This window comes from Pongo abelii, chromosome 2 (assembly GCF_028885655.2).
Source record: "Pongo abelii isolate AG06213 chromosome 2, NHGRI_mPonAbe1-v2.0_pri, whole genome shotgun sequence".
NCBI classification, from domain to species: Eukaryota; Metazoa; Chordata; class Mammalia; order Primates; family Hominidae; genus Pongo; species Pongo abelii.
In genome coordinates, this window is record NC_085928.1 from 123,853,968 (window position 1) to 123,870,616 (window position 16,649).

At 38.5% G+C, this 16,649-nt stretch overlaps 1 protein-coding gene across 1 annotated transcript in view; it reads left to right on the top strand.

Annotated features, from left to right (window-relative positions):
- The window catches only part of GADL1 (glutamate decarboxylase like 1), a 166,335-nt gene that overhangs the window by 92,484 nt on the left and 57,202 nt on the right, over positions 1 to 16,649 (top strand). The window contains exons 12-13 of the mRNA XM_063722158.1: positions 975 to 1,174; positions 15,615 to 15,666. Coding sequence (XP_063578228.1) covers positions 975 to 1,174; positions 15,615 to 15,666 — 252 coding nt within the window. The remainder of the gene's footprint in view (positions 1 to 974; positions 1,175 to 15,614; positions 15,667 to 16,649) is intronic.

The following is a 16,649-nucleotide window of genomic DNA, read 5'->3' on the forward strand; positions in this document are numbered from 1 at the left end:
TATGTTTAGTGTCAGTAAACTTCACAGCTTATAAATAGACTGCATATATTCTTTTGAAAGTGTCAAGTATCATAATAAAAGAGTTAGATTCAAGCAAATGGTATAAGACATAGATGAGACATGATGTAGTGGGTCAAGGACATTGAGTACATTGGCTCCACTGAGGAGCATAAGGATCTGAAATATTTTGGGGGAGTTGTCAGGGCTGTAAATGATCGATTAGGAAATCTTGGCTTTTATAGGCACTAGATGACATTGAAGACAACATGGCTTCAACTTTAATGATTTGAGGTCGAGACAAAGACCCTGTAATCATGATGAATAGTAAATTATCACCATTTCTTAATGATAACAAGTCAGTAAATACAAATGGAATTTGGTAGCAAATAAAACCAGCAGGAGACAAACACGAAAGGCCCTGTGGGATTATAGCTGATGTTCTGTGGTAGTGAAAACTTGTTGGCTCTTGTTTACCTCTTCCATAGCTCTTTCACTGGGTTTTTATCTGAGTTATGTCGGGTCTAGCCTTTTCAAATGAATATGAAAGGAGAAGGTCTTAAAAACCTAGTTTTTTTGCTTATGAAATTGTATAAAATATGTAAATATGTCAGGTTTTTTTTTCTGGCCAATGGAGAGCACTTTGAGTTATAGACAGTTTTATTCACACTGAAAAACTGGCCCATCTTGATGTCATAGTGATAATGACATGGTCTTCTCAGCTTCTCAATACTCAGTAAAATTGTGAAGATGGATTTTAGCATTGTCAGCTCTGAGGTTTTGTTTGGTAACACCGTGGGTAATGTGTATCAAAGTCAATGTACACTGATTGTGTCTGATGTAAGGCAGTCATAAAGTGAGATGTACATTTGGCACAGGTAGAATATGCACATTGTGTGTGTACATGTGTGTGTGCTTTCAAAATCAAGTTATATTCTAAAGTTTAAGTCTTGCAATCTTTTTTTCCTTTTTCAAAGGATCTTCTTAAAAAATGCTACTCTGCCAAGGCATCTTACCTCTTCCAGCAGGATAAATTCTATGATGTGAGCTATGACACAGGAGACAAGTCTATCCAATGTAGCAGAAGACCAGATGCATTCAAGTTCTGGATGACCTGGAAGGCCCTGGGTACATTAGGCCTTGAAGAAAGAGTTAATCGTGCTCTTGCTTTATCTAGGTACTAGCCTCTTTCTCTCTCTCTCTCTCTGTGTGTGTGTGTGTGTGTGTGTGTGTGTGTGTGTGTCTATAATAGGAAGACCTAAGGAAAGTAATACTTGAAATGTGTTGCAAGTACATGTTTTCATTTGTGCATTATTTCATCCAATACACATTTTCTCAGTACCTACTGTTAGGAATTATGAACAGAGCAGTCCTACCACCTCCCTCCGAGATCCTAGCCTAGTGAGATACACAAATGACCCTCATTTTTGGCAAGGTGAGGTATAGAGTCCAAGACCAATCAGGAGGGCTCTCTCTAGTGTGTTCTTGAGGAACACTGGCAGAGGCTCCTTGGAGGAAGTGACTTTCAACTGAGATCTAATGAAGAGAAGGTGATATCGTTTGACTCTGTGTCCCCACCCAAATCTCATCTTGAATTGTATTTCCGTAATTCCTAGGTGTTGTGGGAGGGACCTGGTGGGAAATAATTTGAATTATGGGGGCTATTTTCCCCATACTGCACTGTGATAGTGAAAATAAGTCTCACAAGATCTGATGGTTTTATCAGGGGTTTCTATTTTGCATTCTTCCTCGTTTTCTCTTGCTACCGCCATGCAAGAAGTGCCTTTTGGCTTCCGCCATGAATTGAGGCCTCCCCAGCCATGTGGAACTGTAAGTCCAATTAAACATTTTTCTTCCCAGTCTCGGGTATGTATTTATCAGCAGCATGAAAACGGACTAATACGGTAAATTAGTACCAGTAGAATGGGGTGCTGCTGAAAAGATACCCGAAAAGATACCCAAAAATATGGAAGCGACTTTGGAACTGGGTAACAGGCAGAGGTTGAAACAGTTTGAAGGGCTCAGAAGACGACAGGAAAATTCAGAACTTCCTAGAGACTTGTTGAATGGCTTTGACAAAAATGCTGATAGTGATATGAACAATAAGGTCCAGGCTGAGGTAGTCTCAGATGGAGATGAGGAACTTGTTGGGAACTGGAGCAAAGTTGACTCTTGTTACGTTTTAGCAAATGCCCCTGTCCTAGAGATTTGTGAAACTTTGAACTTGAGATGATTTATGGTATCTGATGGAAGAAATTAAGCAGCAAAGCATTCAAGAGGTGACTTGGGTGCTATTAAAAACATTCCGTTTTAAAAGGGAAACAGCATAAAAGTTCAGAAAATTTTCAGCCTGATGATGCAGTAGAAAAAACCCATTTTTTGAGGAGAAATTCAAACTAGCTGCAGAAATTTGCATAAGTAACAAGGAACTGAATGATAATCCTCAAGACAATGGGGAAAATGTCTCCAGGGCATGTCATAGGTCTTCATGGCAGTCCCTCCCATCACAGACCCAAAAGCCTAGGAGGAATAAATGGTTTCATGGGCTTGGGGACACACAGGGTCCCCAAGCTGTGTGCAGCCTACAGACTTGGTGCCCTACATCCCAGCTGCTCCAGCCATTGCTAAAAGGGGCCAAGGTGCAGCTCAGCCCATGGTTTCATGGGGTGCAAGCCCCAAACCTTAGCAGCTTCCACGTGGTGTTGAGCCTGTGGGCACACAAGTCAAGAATTGAGGTTTGGGAACCTCCACCTAGATTTCAGAAGAGGTATGGAAACGCCTGGATTCCCAGGCAAAAGTTTGCTGCAGGGGAGGGGGCCCTCATGTAGGCCCTCAGCTAGGGTAGTACAGAAGGGAAATGTGGGGTCAGAGCCCCCACACAGAGTCCCTACTGGGGCACTGCCTAGTGGAGCTGTGAGACAAAGGCCACCATCCTCCAGACCCCAGAATGGTAGATCCACTGACAGCTTACACCGTGCACCTGGAAAAGCCGCAGACACTCAACACCAGCACGTGAAAGCAGCCACGATGGGGGCTATACCCTGCAAAGCCACAGGAGTGGAGCTGCCAAAGGCTATGGAAACCCACCTCTTGCATCAGCGTGACCCAGATATGAGACATGGAGTCAAAGGAGATCATTCTGGAACTTTAGAATTTGACTGCCCTGCTGGAATTCAGACTTGCATGAGTCCTGTAACCCCTTTGTTTTGACCAATTTCTCCCGTTTAGAATGGCTGTATTTACCCAATACCTGTATCCCCATTGTATCTAGGAAGTTACTAGCCTGCTTTTGATTTTACAGGTTCATAGGCAGAAGAGACTTGCCTTGTCTCAGATGAAACCTTGGACTGTGGACTTTTGGATTAATGCTAGAATGGGTTAAGACTTTAGGGGACTGTTGGGAAGGTTTGATTGGTTTTGAAATGTGAGCACATGAGATTTGGAGGGGCCAGGGGCAGAATGACATAGTTTGGCTCTGTGTCCTCACCCAAATCTCATCTTGAATTCTACTCCCATAATTTCCAGGTGTTGTGGGAGGGACCCAGTGGGAGATAATTTGAATCATGGGGGCGGTTCCCCCCATACTGCTGTCGTGGTAGTGCGTAAGTCTCACAAGCTCTGATGGTTTTATCAGGGGTTTCTGCTTTTGCATTTCTTTTTCTCTTGCCACTTCCATGTAAGAAGTGCCTTTTGCCTCCCACCATGATTCTGAGGCCTCCCCAGCCTCAGGGAACTGTGGAGCTATAAGTTCAATTAAACCTTTTTCTTCCCAGTCTCGGGTATGTCTTTATCAGCAGTGTGAAAACGGACTAAAACAGAAGGGGAGAAGAATGACCCAGGTGGAAGGAGCAGCAGGCCCAAGTCTCTGGATGTGAGGTGACGCAAAAGTCTGGATGTGACATTAAGGACCTGAAAAGCAGATGATCTGTGAGTTGTGGTGGCAGCTTAAGCAGTGAGGAAGCACCATGTTTACTTGCCTTGTAGTAACATTAGAAATAAAACCGTTGTCACACTTTCAAGAACATTAGAAAAGCTCGAGATATAGGTGCCAGACATTGCTACTTGAGTAGGACTGAACTGCTAAACTTAGATCAGTGGTGGACAGGCCATAGCCAAATTTAGTTTTAAATGTGTTTTGTTGGGCTTATACTGTTCAGGGTTAACTTTCATGGTGTTAAACATTCAAACATTTAAATATTTGAAATGCTTTTTTAAAAAAATAAATTTCTCAAAAACCTGGATTTTTTGCTTTTCTCAAAGCTTAGAATGCTCTCAATCCCACATGGTAACAATTAGCTGAACATGATGATGCCTGGAAAAACACAGTCCCTATCATTTCTTACAGTTTAAAAAAAAAAAAAAAAAAACTGCCAAAAAACAAATCTAGCCTAATAGCATAGAGGTACAGACAACCTGGATTCAAGACCTAAATCCTATGTGACTGGGGCAAGTTTCTTAGTCTCTCTGCACCTCAGTTTTGTCCCAGGAAAATGATAATAGCACATATCTCAAACAGTTACTGTAAAGATTAAAGGAATTGATACATGTAGAACACTTAGATCAATGCCTGGGGTGTCCTACACGCTCTTTAAGTTTTAGTTATTATTTACTTAACTGCTTGGCCAGTATATAGGCATTAGGCTTTGAACTCTGGTTTGGATAGCCTTTCTTTTACTCCCTGTTAACATTTCACTTGGAAAATCATGTAGGACCTTCTTAGAGATTTATAGCAATTTCTTCTTTCTATACTGGGAGTGGTATGGGTATTCTGAGCAACAAGCTGTCTGAATGTGTTAAAACAACAATTGTTTTCCCCCTAGAGGTCTAAATGTTGGCTAGCATGACTTTATATCATATCACAGTGGCTGGGGTGTTTGAGTCCACTCCCCACATGTCTTTCATATTCCTTGATCAGCATACCAGCCGGCACATATTCTTGAGATGGCCGTGACAGAAGGCCAAGAAGGCAAACCAATTATGTAAGCCCACTTTAAACTCCTGATTGTATTATATCTGTAGCTGATTGCGTTATACTCCTTTGGTCAAAGAAAATCATATGGCTAAACCCAATGTGAGGAGGTGGGAAGTGCCCTCTGCCTTTTAGCAGGAAGAATTGCAAAGTTACATGGCAAAGGGCTTGGATATAAGGACAGGTAAAGAGATGGCTTTGGCATTTTCAGAAGACTTTTAGAAGTCAGTAATTCTGGTGATTATGGGTATGAAGTAGTTTGAAAAACCTGTGAATATTACATGAGGACTCTTGGTAGTAAGCGATGGAAACTAACTCAAGATATTATAAACAAAGGTAATTTAAGGCTTTTAAGACTAGTGTAGTGATGACTTTCAGAAGGCTTGATCTAGGTGCTTAAACAATATCAGCAGTCTTCAGTCTCTCTGCATCTTTCAGTTCTGCTTTCCTTCAGGTTGGGTTTATTCCTATGGAGGAAGATGGATGCAAAGAGTGTCAGATCTATATTCTTCCAGGTTCAAGTTTAAGATCAAAAAAGATAAAGTACTCCTCTCTCAACAATCCCGAGGAAAGTTTAATTATTTGAGAGTGAGGTAAATATCCATCTCTGAATCAGTCATGGTTTCCAGGGCAATGCGATGCTCTCAGTAGTAGTGATGATTCACCTGCTCTCTCTCCGCACTGGGGAGTGTCAATTCCTCTATAGAATGTGTACTGAGCCTAGATGAAGGTACCTTTGTTAGAGATAGGGTTAAAGTGCTTCTATTAGAAGTGGGGAGATAACCCAGTGGTGAAAAAACAAGATGGTCTATGGTCTACCATAAATTATTTATAGCTGCTCACTAAATTAGAAGTCCAGGAAGCTCTGTTCCCTTTTTGTGGATTTTCTCGCACTATTTAAATGGGGTAGAATCTCTGCATTATTTTGTCTAAGCTTTGAAATAATTCAATGGGAAGTGTCTTGAAATAAGGTTATAAATATTTTATGATTGTATTTATTATAAAGTTAACATTCATCTCAGGGTGGAATTTAGTTTACAGTCTAAGAATACTTTCTAATTTCTGCAGAGAAATATCACAGGAGGATAAATGTTAACATTTCAATTCAATTCAACAAACACTTATTGTTTGTAAATGTTTGTCAAGTTGAATTGAATTAACATTTTAGTGAGCATTGCTGCAGACTGTGACCTATGTTTAAATATTTGAAAAATAATCCCTCCTCTTTCCTGCTGTTACTCATAATAGTTTTTTTGCCTTAACTTTCCACACTCTTGATATCCAACAGTCTATTCCTGGGGTGGGCAAAAGTCTGCCTCCAATGCCAAGGAAAAGGGCAGAGTACAATTTGGTATGAATGTGAAATTATAAAACTTGGAAAGAGTTTCTCTAGAATTAAGATTTATAGTAAATTAGCAACAGAAGAGCTTTATTTTCATGATTTATTTTCTTTTCAAATTACTGATTCATTTGTAGTTCTACTTTTTAGGAAAGCTAGAATATTTTCTCAATTCTAGGGTCTATTCTGTTTGCTTAAGCCTATATGCAGTGGTATGGCAGTAAATTGGCTCTCAGAAAGAAAGCTCCAGTTTGTAGTGTCTGCAAATTTTCATGGTGTAAATATTTCTGTCATAGTAAATTGCAAGCTACCAATGGTTGTAGTTGATGAAATTCCTGAATATTTAACAGTGGACTCTCAACCACTACAATCTAGTTCTGGAACACCACTGGTTCTGTGAGCCATAATCTTAACTCTTCCAGCTATCATCTTAACTCTTCAGTCTTCTAACCATGTGCATAATGTCAAGTAGCATAATCTGTTCAAACCACTGACAGAGTCAAGATATTTCCCATGAAGCCCACTGATGCCCGGCAACTTGCTTCAGAGTTTACCAAATCAAAAGCATCTCACCCATGGTTGGAAGGCTCCACCTGGAATAATTCTAAGTCACAGTAACATTGTTTTGTTTCCAAGAAGTGTAACTTCTTTCAGTAGATAACTCTAGCAAAGTAAAGCTGCACATGATGATTTTATTAGTATTTGAGGAGCACGTTATTGGCAGGCTCTTATAGCTAAAATATCCACGTCCCTAGGCCCTAGGGTCGGGTCTCTAAAATACTGGAAAAGCTGTGCAACTCTTTTCCTTTGATAATGATACAGGAATAATTATACTGATTCCATAGAAATAATGTTTCCATATTCCTGAATCTAAATGGAGCTTAACTTTGAAGTTTTTTTTATTGACTAAGATTTAAAGACAAGATTTTGATAGACCAATGATCACTGCACCGATCAGATAGCCCTCTTCATCTTTCCCTGGGAAAGTAAGAGCAGACACTTTCAAGAGGACAATGATTCCAATTTTATGGGTTGTCAGAAATTTAGCAAGGAAAAATTTAGTGCCTAGGAGACCTCTAAGGCTTTTCCTAATTTCCATTTGACCCTGTCAACCCAATTGAAGAGAGAACATTTCTCCCAGAAAATATTAATTACTAAAATGCTTTTTTTCTTTGGTTTGAAAATCAGTGACACTGGGACCCCTAAAGCAACATGTGATTACTGGGCATAATTGAAACCCAGAGGGGCTCAGGTTTAAAACTACCACTATGGCACAAAGCCAGTGACTGTACATTTCTGATGTCTGCCTAGGAAAGTAAAAAATGTTTTACTATACAAGGTTACCTGTTGCTGAGGGCACCCTTCTAGGCCTTTGTTATGGCATTCAGGTTAAATGGATATCCACTAAGGGATAATTTTTCAAGCAGGCTTAGAAGAGTCATGTCTAAGTCTTTTCAACAACAACAAACAGCTCAGGAACTCCCACTCTGCTACTTTGTTTGGTCTCCAGAGTATCATTTATCTATTCCCTTGACACACAATCTCTGCAATCTCTCAGATGGAAATCATTTCATAGACTTGCATGGATACAGAGGGGTTTATTGTTATCAGTATGGAAAAGGTGAGCAGTTACAATGGTGCTTTTGTGCCAGTGTATCTCTCTAGGTGATGGGAGGTACAGAGTCTGGAAGACTAGGGAACAGTCTGTTTTTATCTTTATATTGGTAAACTTTTTAAAAGTTACAATTACAGTAGAATAGAGCACGTGGGTGTCTGTGATGAATTCCACAAGTCATGTGACATGTGCTGATATATGCAGAGCATACGGAAAGCAGATGGAAAAATCTCAGGAGTTCTGGGAGGCTCAATGCATCAGAAGAGATTTCAAATGAGAAGATGAGATTAGGAGAGAAACTTGGTCCAAAATGGTTCAGGGAGGCGCTAAGTGGCTGCTGAAGTAAGAAAGGGACGGGAAAGGCTATTTTCAGAGAGGAAAGAATGTCTTGCAAAAGGACAAGAGAAATAACAACAATGGGGGAGATTTATATAACCAATCTGAGAACTGAGATTCTCTAATGTTAGAAGCATATTTGTAGGGAAGAAAAATTGTTTTGCAGCAAGTTTATCATTAATGCATATGCCAAGCTCAAGCCAGAATATTAATATGTTATTACCCCACAGTAGGATTGGTGAAAACTTTTAATAATATGTATTTTTTTTCTCTCTTGTATTCCAAGGTTAGTGGAAGGGACAAAGAGTTTTATGAAGTTATTACTGCTTTTCAAGTCCACTTACTTGAATGCCTTTTGATAGTAGTTTATGGTTTCTGCATTATGTCCCCAAACTGAATGTACTTTTTTTCTGGCTTGCACCATGTAAGATTAGTTTATTAAATGTATTTTGTCTTTAGGCTGTTTTCATAAATTGAAAAAAATGTTATGAGGAATAAATCATCCCTAGAAACATAGGCAGAGGTGACTTAAAACATTTTGGCTTTCCTCCCAACAACTCATTTCATTTAAGCATTTATTTAAGAAGAGGATAGGGTACTTTATAGTAGACACACTTCTAAACCAACATTTATTAGACTTCCAAGAGATCTTAATAGATGATCCCTCACAAAATAGTTCCACGGTTAAATATGTCTGGGAGATGCTAACTACTATATCATTCCTCTTCTGGAAACTCGAAGTACTCATTAGGACATTTAAAACTTTGAGAGAGCCTGTAATATAGAAGCATTTTTTAACTTTAATCAATATGCAGACACTGTTGATTTGCTCACCAAGGACCATTCTCTCTTGCCTGTAGAACCTTGTATTCTTACCTAAGTAGAACTTAAGTGCTTTTGCTGTAGCCCCCTCCACTCTTTGGACACTGCTGTATAAGGATGGGATATATGGAGCTGTAGCAGCTGTCTTGTGAACATGAGAGGAAACCTCCCTAACACAGAGCATGGCTAACTGAAATTATAGTAAATAACTGGTTCCTGATATTATTGAACAATCCAACCAGCTTGACAAATGGCCTTATAAATTAAGCCAAGTATAGTTTTTTGTTGGAGATGATCTTGCTCTGTCACCTAGGCTGGAGTGCAGTGGTACAATTATGGCTCACTGCAACCTCCACCTCCCAGGCTCAAGTGATCCTCCTTCCTACCTCAGCCTCCTGAGTAGCTGGGACCACGGATGTATACTTCCACACCCGGCTAATTTTTGTATTCTTTGTAGAGATGGGGTTTCACCATGTTGCCCAGGCTGGTCTTGAACTCCTGGACTCAAACAATCTGCCCACCTCAGCCTCCCAAAGTGCTAGGATTATAGGCATAAGCCACCATGCCTGGGCCAAGTGTACTTCTTCTAAGCATAGACAAAAATCAATCTAATTGATATGCCTAGCAGTGTTCAAACTTATTTAATAGTGAAACTTATGTGGAAAACCTATTAAGATGGCATACCACAAAGCATAGTTTGAAAACTCTGGTGTAAGACCTTTGTTATCATAGTAATAGCTGCATCCCCTCTTGCCTCAAATCACCTCTACTTTCAACTCAGCTGGAGTGTTACACTGGGTGTATCAGTCCATTCTCATGCTGCTAATAAAGACATATCTGAGACTAGGCAAATTTATAAAGAAAAAGTTTCAATGGGCTCACAGTTCCACGTGGCTGGGGAGACCTCACAATCATGGCAGAAGGTGAAGGGGGAGCAAAGGCACGTCTTACATGGCAGCAGGTAAGAGCATCTGCAGGGGAACTGCCCTTTATTAAACCATCAGATCCTGTGAGACTTATTCACTGTCATGAAAACAGCATGAGAAAACCCACCCCCATGATTCAATTACCTCCTACCAGGTCCCTCCCATGACCCATGGGGATTATGGGAGCTACAATTCAGGATGACATTTGGGTGAGGACACAGCCAAACCATATCACTGGGCTTTACAGGCTCCGAGAGTGACTGCAATAGGAACATTACCCCAACACAAAGCCCAGATCTACATGGTTAGCAAAAAGAGTTTTAACAGAAATAATTCAGCTCTGTTTTAGGATGCCTTTCCCCTAGGAGCACCTTTAGCCAGTTTGACAAGCATTTTTAAAATGATACTATGGTTAATACATGCAAGTTTTGTGTAGCCATAACTTGTAAGGGAAGGATTTTACCAATTTTTTTGTATATCTTTACATGCATGAGGGAATGGAGGCAGGCTCAGGAAGACTTAGGAATTTGCCTAGATTCAAAGTTATTTAGCTGCACAATTAGAATCTTCTAAAGTTATTCCCAAGATTTCTGGAGAAAGCTTTCTTCATAGCCTCAGTTCAGGATGAAATCATAACATAAGCTTTTGAGTTAACAGATTGCCAGTACATTTGTGCCTGAAAAGGTGAGAAAAAGGATGGTTCATAAAGCTTTTCTCCTATAGGTAGGAAGTATATTCGTCTATTTGTTTTATATTTTTAAGTTTTTCAAAAACTATACAACTAACCACATGTATGAAACTTTGAAAGGAGATATGAAAAGGGAATGGAAAACCCCCCACCCCCATTGCATCTTCTTTCCCCCTCCCTCAGGTAAGCTAACAATTTATGACGTATCCTTCCATACTGTTTGTATATACATGTGGATTTTTTTTTTTTAAAAGTGAAAAATTGAATCAAATCATCCCCATTTCTCAGAACCTCACTTTTATCTTTTACTAATTTATCATGATCATCCTGTGCTTTAAGTGGATATAATTCATTCATTTTAATAGCTGCATATATTATGTTGCTGTAGTCCGCATTTTAATTCACTATTTATGAATATTAATCTTGTTTGTAGTTATTTTGTATGGAATACACCTATACACCCACAGTACAGAGATTTAGATATAACAGCATATATGTGCACATATATTTGTATGTACTATCTATCCTTGATATTGATAACTTTTTTCTTGGTAGACCAGCATTTCAAAACTGGTTTGCTTGATAAGATGTGAGTATTACTAATTTAAAAGGTTTGTAGCAGCTTTGTATCATATTCTCACCACCACTGGATGTTGTCACTCTAAAATTTGTTTCTGGTATCATTGGGAAACATGGTTAATACAGGGAATACTTCATTTTATGTGCTTAACCTTATTTTCCAGATATTGTGTTTTGGGGGTTTTGTTGTTTTTACAAATTGAGGGTTTGTGGTAATCCTGCATGGAGCAAGTCTATCAGTGCCATTTTCCCAACAGCATGTGCTCACTTCAATGTCTGTGTTATGTTTTGGTAATTCTCATCATAAAAATGTTTGAGTCATCAGTTCTGTTTGATGTTACTGTTGTAATTGTTCTGGGGCTCCATAGAATTTACCCATAGAAGCTGGAAAACTTAATAAATACTGAGTGTGTTCTGACTGCTGTCCAACTGGCCATTCCCCCCATCTCTCCTATTCAGGCTTTCCAATTTCCTGAGACAGAGCAATATCAAAATTAGGCCAACTAATAACTCTACAATGGCCTCTGACTGTTCAAATGAAAGGAAGAGTCACATGTCTGTCACTTCGAATAATCTGGAAATGGTTAAGCTTAGTGAGGATGGCATGCCAAAAGCCAAGACAAAGTTAGGCCTCTTGTGCCAAATAGCCAAAGTTATGAATGCAAAGGAAAAGTTCTTGAAGGAAATTAGAGGTTCTACTTTAGTGAATACATGAATAATAAGAAAGCAAAACAACCTTATTGCTGATGTGAAGGTTTTAGAGTTCTGGATAGATCAAACCAGGCATGACATTGCCTTAAGCCAAAGCCCAATTCAGAGCAAGACCCCAACTTTCTTCAATTCTATGAATGCTGAGAGAGGTGCGGAAGATGAATAAGGAAAGTTGGAAGCTAGCAGAGGTTGGTTCATGAGGTTCGAGTACAGAAGCTGTCTCATAACATAAAAGTGCAAGGTGAAGCAGCAAATGCTGATGGAGAAACTGAGCAAGTTATCCTGAAGGTCTAGCTAAGATCATTGAAGAATGTGGCTACATTAAACAGGTTTTCAACGTAGGCAAGTCAGTCTTATATTGGAAGAAGCTGCCACCTACGAGTTTCATGACCAGAGGGAAGTCAATGCCTGTCTTCAAAGCTTCAAAGACAGGCTGAATCTATTGTTAGGAGCTAATGTAGCTGGTGATTTTAGGTTGAAGTCAATGCTCATTTACCATTCTGAAAATTCTAAGACTCTTCAGATTTATGCTAAACTTACTCTGCCTGTACTCTAAGTGGAACAACAAAGCCTGTGACAGCACATCTCTTTATAGCATGGTTTACTGAATATTTGAAGCCCACTGTTGAGACTTGAGACTTACTGCTCAGAAAAAAGATTCTTTTCAAAATATTACTGCTCATTGACAATGCACCTAGTAACTCAAGAGCTCTGATGGAGATGTACAAGGAGATTAATATTGTTTCCATGCTTGCTAACACAACATTCATTTTACAGCTCATGGATCAAGAAGTAATTTAGACTTTCAAGTCTTATTTAAGAAATATATTTTGTAAGGCTATAGCTGTGATATCAGTGATTCCTCTGATGGATCTGGGCAAAGTGAATTGAAAATTTTATGGGTTTAGCCTTTTATACACCACTGAAAACACTGATGACTCATAGGAGGAGGTCAAAATACTAATAATGGGGATTTAGAAGAACTTAATTCCAACTCTTATGGTTGACTTTTAGGGGTATAAGACTTCAGGGAAGGAAGTCACTGAAGATGTGGTGAAAACAGCGAGAGAAATAGAATTAGAAATGAAGCCCAAAGATGTGACTGAATTGCTGCAGTCTCATGATAAAACTTGAATGGATGAGGAGCCTCTTCCTATGGATGAGCAGAGAAAGTGGTTTCGTGAGAAGAAATCTACTCAGTGAGCATGTTGTGAATATTGTTGAAAGGATAAAGGATATAGAATATTACATAAACTTAGTTGGCAAAGCAGCAGCAAGGTTTGAAAGGACTGACTTTAATTTTGAAAGAAGTTCTGTTGTGGGTAAGATGCTTTCAAACAGCATTGCCTACTACAGAGAAATCTTTTGCGAAAGAAGAGTCAGGCAATGTGGCAAACTTCACTGTTGCATTATAAGAAATTGTCCCAGCCACCCCGACCTTCAGTCCTTTGATCAGTCAGCAACCATCAACATCAAGGCAAGACCCTCCAAGCAGCAAAAAGATTACAACTCACTGAAGTCTCAGATAATCCTTAGTGCTTTTTAGCAATAAGGTATTTTTAATCATGGCATGTGCATTGTGTTTTAGATATAATGCCATTGTATGCTCAGACTACAGTATACCGTAAATGTAACCTTTATATACACTGAGGAACCCCCAAAATTGTGACCCCCTTTCCTGCAGCATTCACTTTATTGTAGTGTTCTGGAACCAAACCTACAATACCCCCGAGGGATGCCTGTATTATTGTTTTAATTTGCACTTCTTTGATTATTACTGATTTTGAATACTTTTTCTGCTATCTGTTGAGCAATGGAATTGCTTTTTATGAAAGCTAGCCAGTGTGATAGAAGGTATAAAAACTTTATAGCTACATGTCTTCTGAAACTGTTCATAGAATGGCATATGTAAAACATCCAGTACTTTGTGAGCATGTATGCCCATGTGTATGCTCACATTATTGCTCAAGGATTCTCATATTACTAGTTAATATTGACAATTTTTAATAAGATTGTATATTTCAAAGATATTATCTATATGCAAACATCAATATTTAACCTAATATAAAAAGCTATATAAATGTGGAAAAAGGAACTTCATCTTAAAAACTAGTATATTCCATATTCACATTATAGAGTGTCCTTCCTAAAATGATATAATAATCCCTTTCCAGTTTTTATAGTCTGCATTTTTTCATGTTTATGATTTCAATTTTTTAAAAAACCATTTCAAATTGGAAAAGAAGATTGTATTAGTCCAGTTCTACAGGTGAGAGACTTGAGGCCCAAGGGGAGCACGGTTGTGTCTTTAAATATTAGTTGAATATTTATGATTTAGTGACATGATCATAGGATCATATAACTTACTGTAAGCTAGTTTTCAAAGGCATTCCTGATGTTTGGTGTGATTTTTTGATATTCTATATAAAAATCACAATAAATGCTCTGTCAGCGTCTCTATTATTTCCTTAGGTTTGATTCCTAGATTTGAAATACTGGGTTCAAGTGTTGTGAATATTTTAAAGGCTCATGAACCACTAGTTTTCAAAGCCAACCATTTCAGACTTCTCGGAAGTCTGAAAGCCAAGCCTAGAAGAAAGGAGTCAATGTTATTATATAGAGCACCATGTTCTCAATGTTGTTTTAGTCTTTTTTCACTCATATTCCATATTTCATCTATGCCCTTTACTTAGGTGTGATAATTCTCTTTCCCCCAACATTCAAAATGACTTTATAGATATTCTATCAATGGCTACAGCCCACTTTTTTCCCCTCTTATTCAGGTTTATTTTTTCTTGTATTTTTTAAGTTTTGGGGTACATGTGCAGGATGTGCAGGTTACCTAGGTAAAAACATGTACCACAGTTTGCTGCACTTAACCCACCACCTAGGTATTAAGCCCCACATGCATTAGCTCTTTTCCCTAATACTCTCCCCTCATCCTCCCCAGACAGGCCCTAGTGTGTGTTGCTCCCCTCCCTGTGTCCATGTGTTCTCACTGTTCAGCTCCCACTTATAAGCGAGAACATGGCATGCAGTGTTTGGTTTTCTGTTCCTGTGTTTGCTGAGGATAATCAGCCCACTTACTTTTAACATGATACTGATTATCAGTCCTCCTTCTGTGCTGGACTTAGAAAAGATTATGTTGATCTTCCTTGATTTTAAATGAACTTACAAAGCAGGATTAGACACACGCACAAATAAATAAATAAATAAATAAATAAATAAATAAATAAAAATTAAAAAAAAACACTCTTTCCTCCAAGCCAGCTATTTAATAAGTACCTATGTTAAATCCCCCATTTAGGATATGAATGTAAGACCCACATGTTCAGACATATATATCCAGCCTGCTTTATCTGGCTTTTCACATCAGGGTTAAAAGCCTGATGCTAACATGTGAGATAGATATCATCATCATCAAAAAGATAACATCTTTTTACTCAGGCCAAGGAAATTATAGTAAGTCTGGAGTATTTATCGATTCATAGCTCTGCCTGTACACCTTGACCTTTATCTGTATCTTTCTTATCTCCAAGCCCTGTCTCTGAATCAGTTTTGTCATACATCAGTCATGTTCATGACACTTTTACATTGGAGATTATAAATATTATTGTGACTTTTAATTTTAGGTACCTAGTAGATGAAATCAAGAAAAGAGAAGGATTCAAGTTACTGATGGAAGTAAGTGATTGCATAATTGTGCTTGTGATTTTGTCAGTTAACAGTGATGAAGGTGGTAATTTTCTAATCTGTTATATATTTCATTGGTTTTTGTGTTGCAGACTTAAAAACAAGTCATTAGCTTAATTCATAGAGTCTATTATGTTAATTTACTCTATTAGTGAGTACTTTTCCTTTGTTGGATTCACAGAATATACTTGCCTTTAAGTATTGAAAATTAAAATGCTCAATAATAATTACCAAGGATAATATTGAATAAATTATGACCTCTATCTTGATATATAAATTGCATAATGATTGTACTGCAAATATTCATCTGTGATGTAGTGGTGCCTGCATGTGAAAAGTCAATTAAGTGAATGTACAATACTGCATACAGTTTTCTCTTTTTATAAAATAATGAGAGTGTATTAGCTTTGGAGCAATGGGAAAATAAGTCATTTTGATGTTGGATTGTTTGCGCTATGTGTAAGAAATGAGGTGGTTACAAAGGTAGAGAATATTTTTTTCTAAAACATGCTTAGAAAATGTAAATAATGTGTAATTCTGGTCTTTAAGAAATATAAATTGCAAGGTTATCTTTAGATTTTATTATATGTATTATAGCAGTTTTTAACCTAACGTAAAAATAACCTAGAGATTCCAGTCTTGGAGCTTGTGCTATACAAAAGAAATGTAGCTGGCTAGGCAGGGTGGCTCACGCCTGTAATCCCAGCACTTTGAGAGGCCAAGGTAGGCGTCAGGAGTTCGAGACCAGCCTGACATGGCGAAACCCTGTCTCTACTAAAAATACAAAAATTAGTCAAGCATGGTGGCTTCATGCTTGTAATCCCAGCTACTCGGGAGGCTGAGGCAGGAGAATTGCTTAAACCTGGGAGGCGGTGGTTGCAGTGAGCTGAGATCGTGCCATTGCACTCCAGCCTGGGCAACAAGAGTGAAACTCTGTCTCAGAAAAAAGAAAAAAGAAAAAAAAAGGAAAAGTA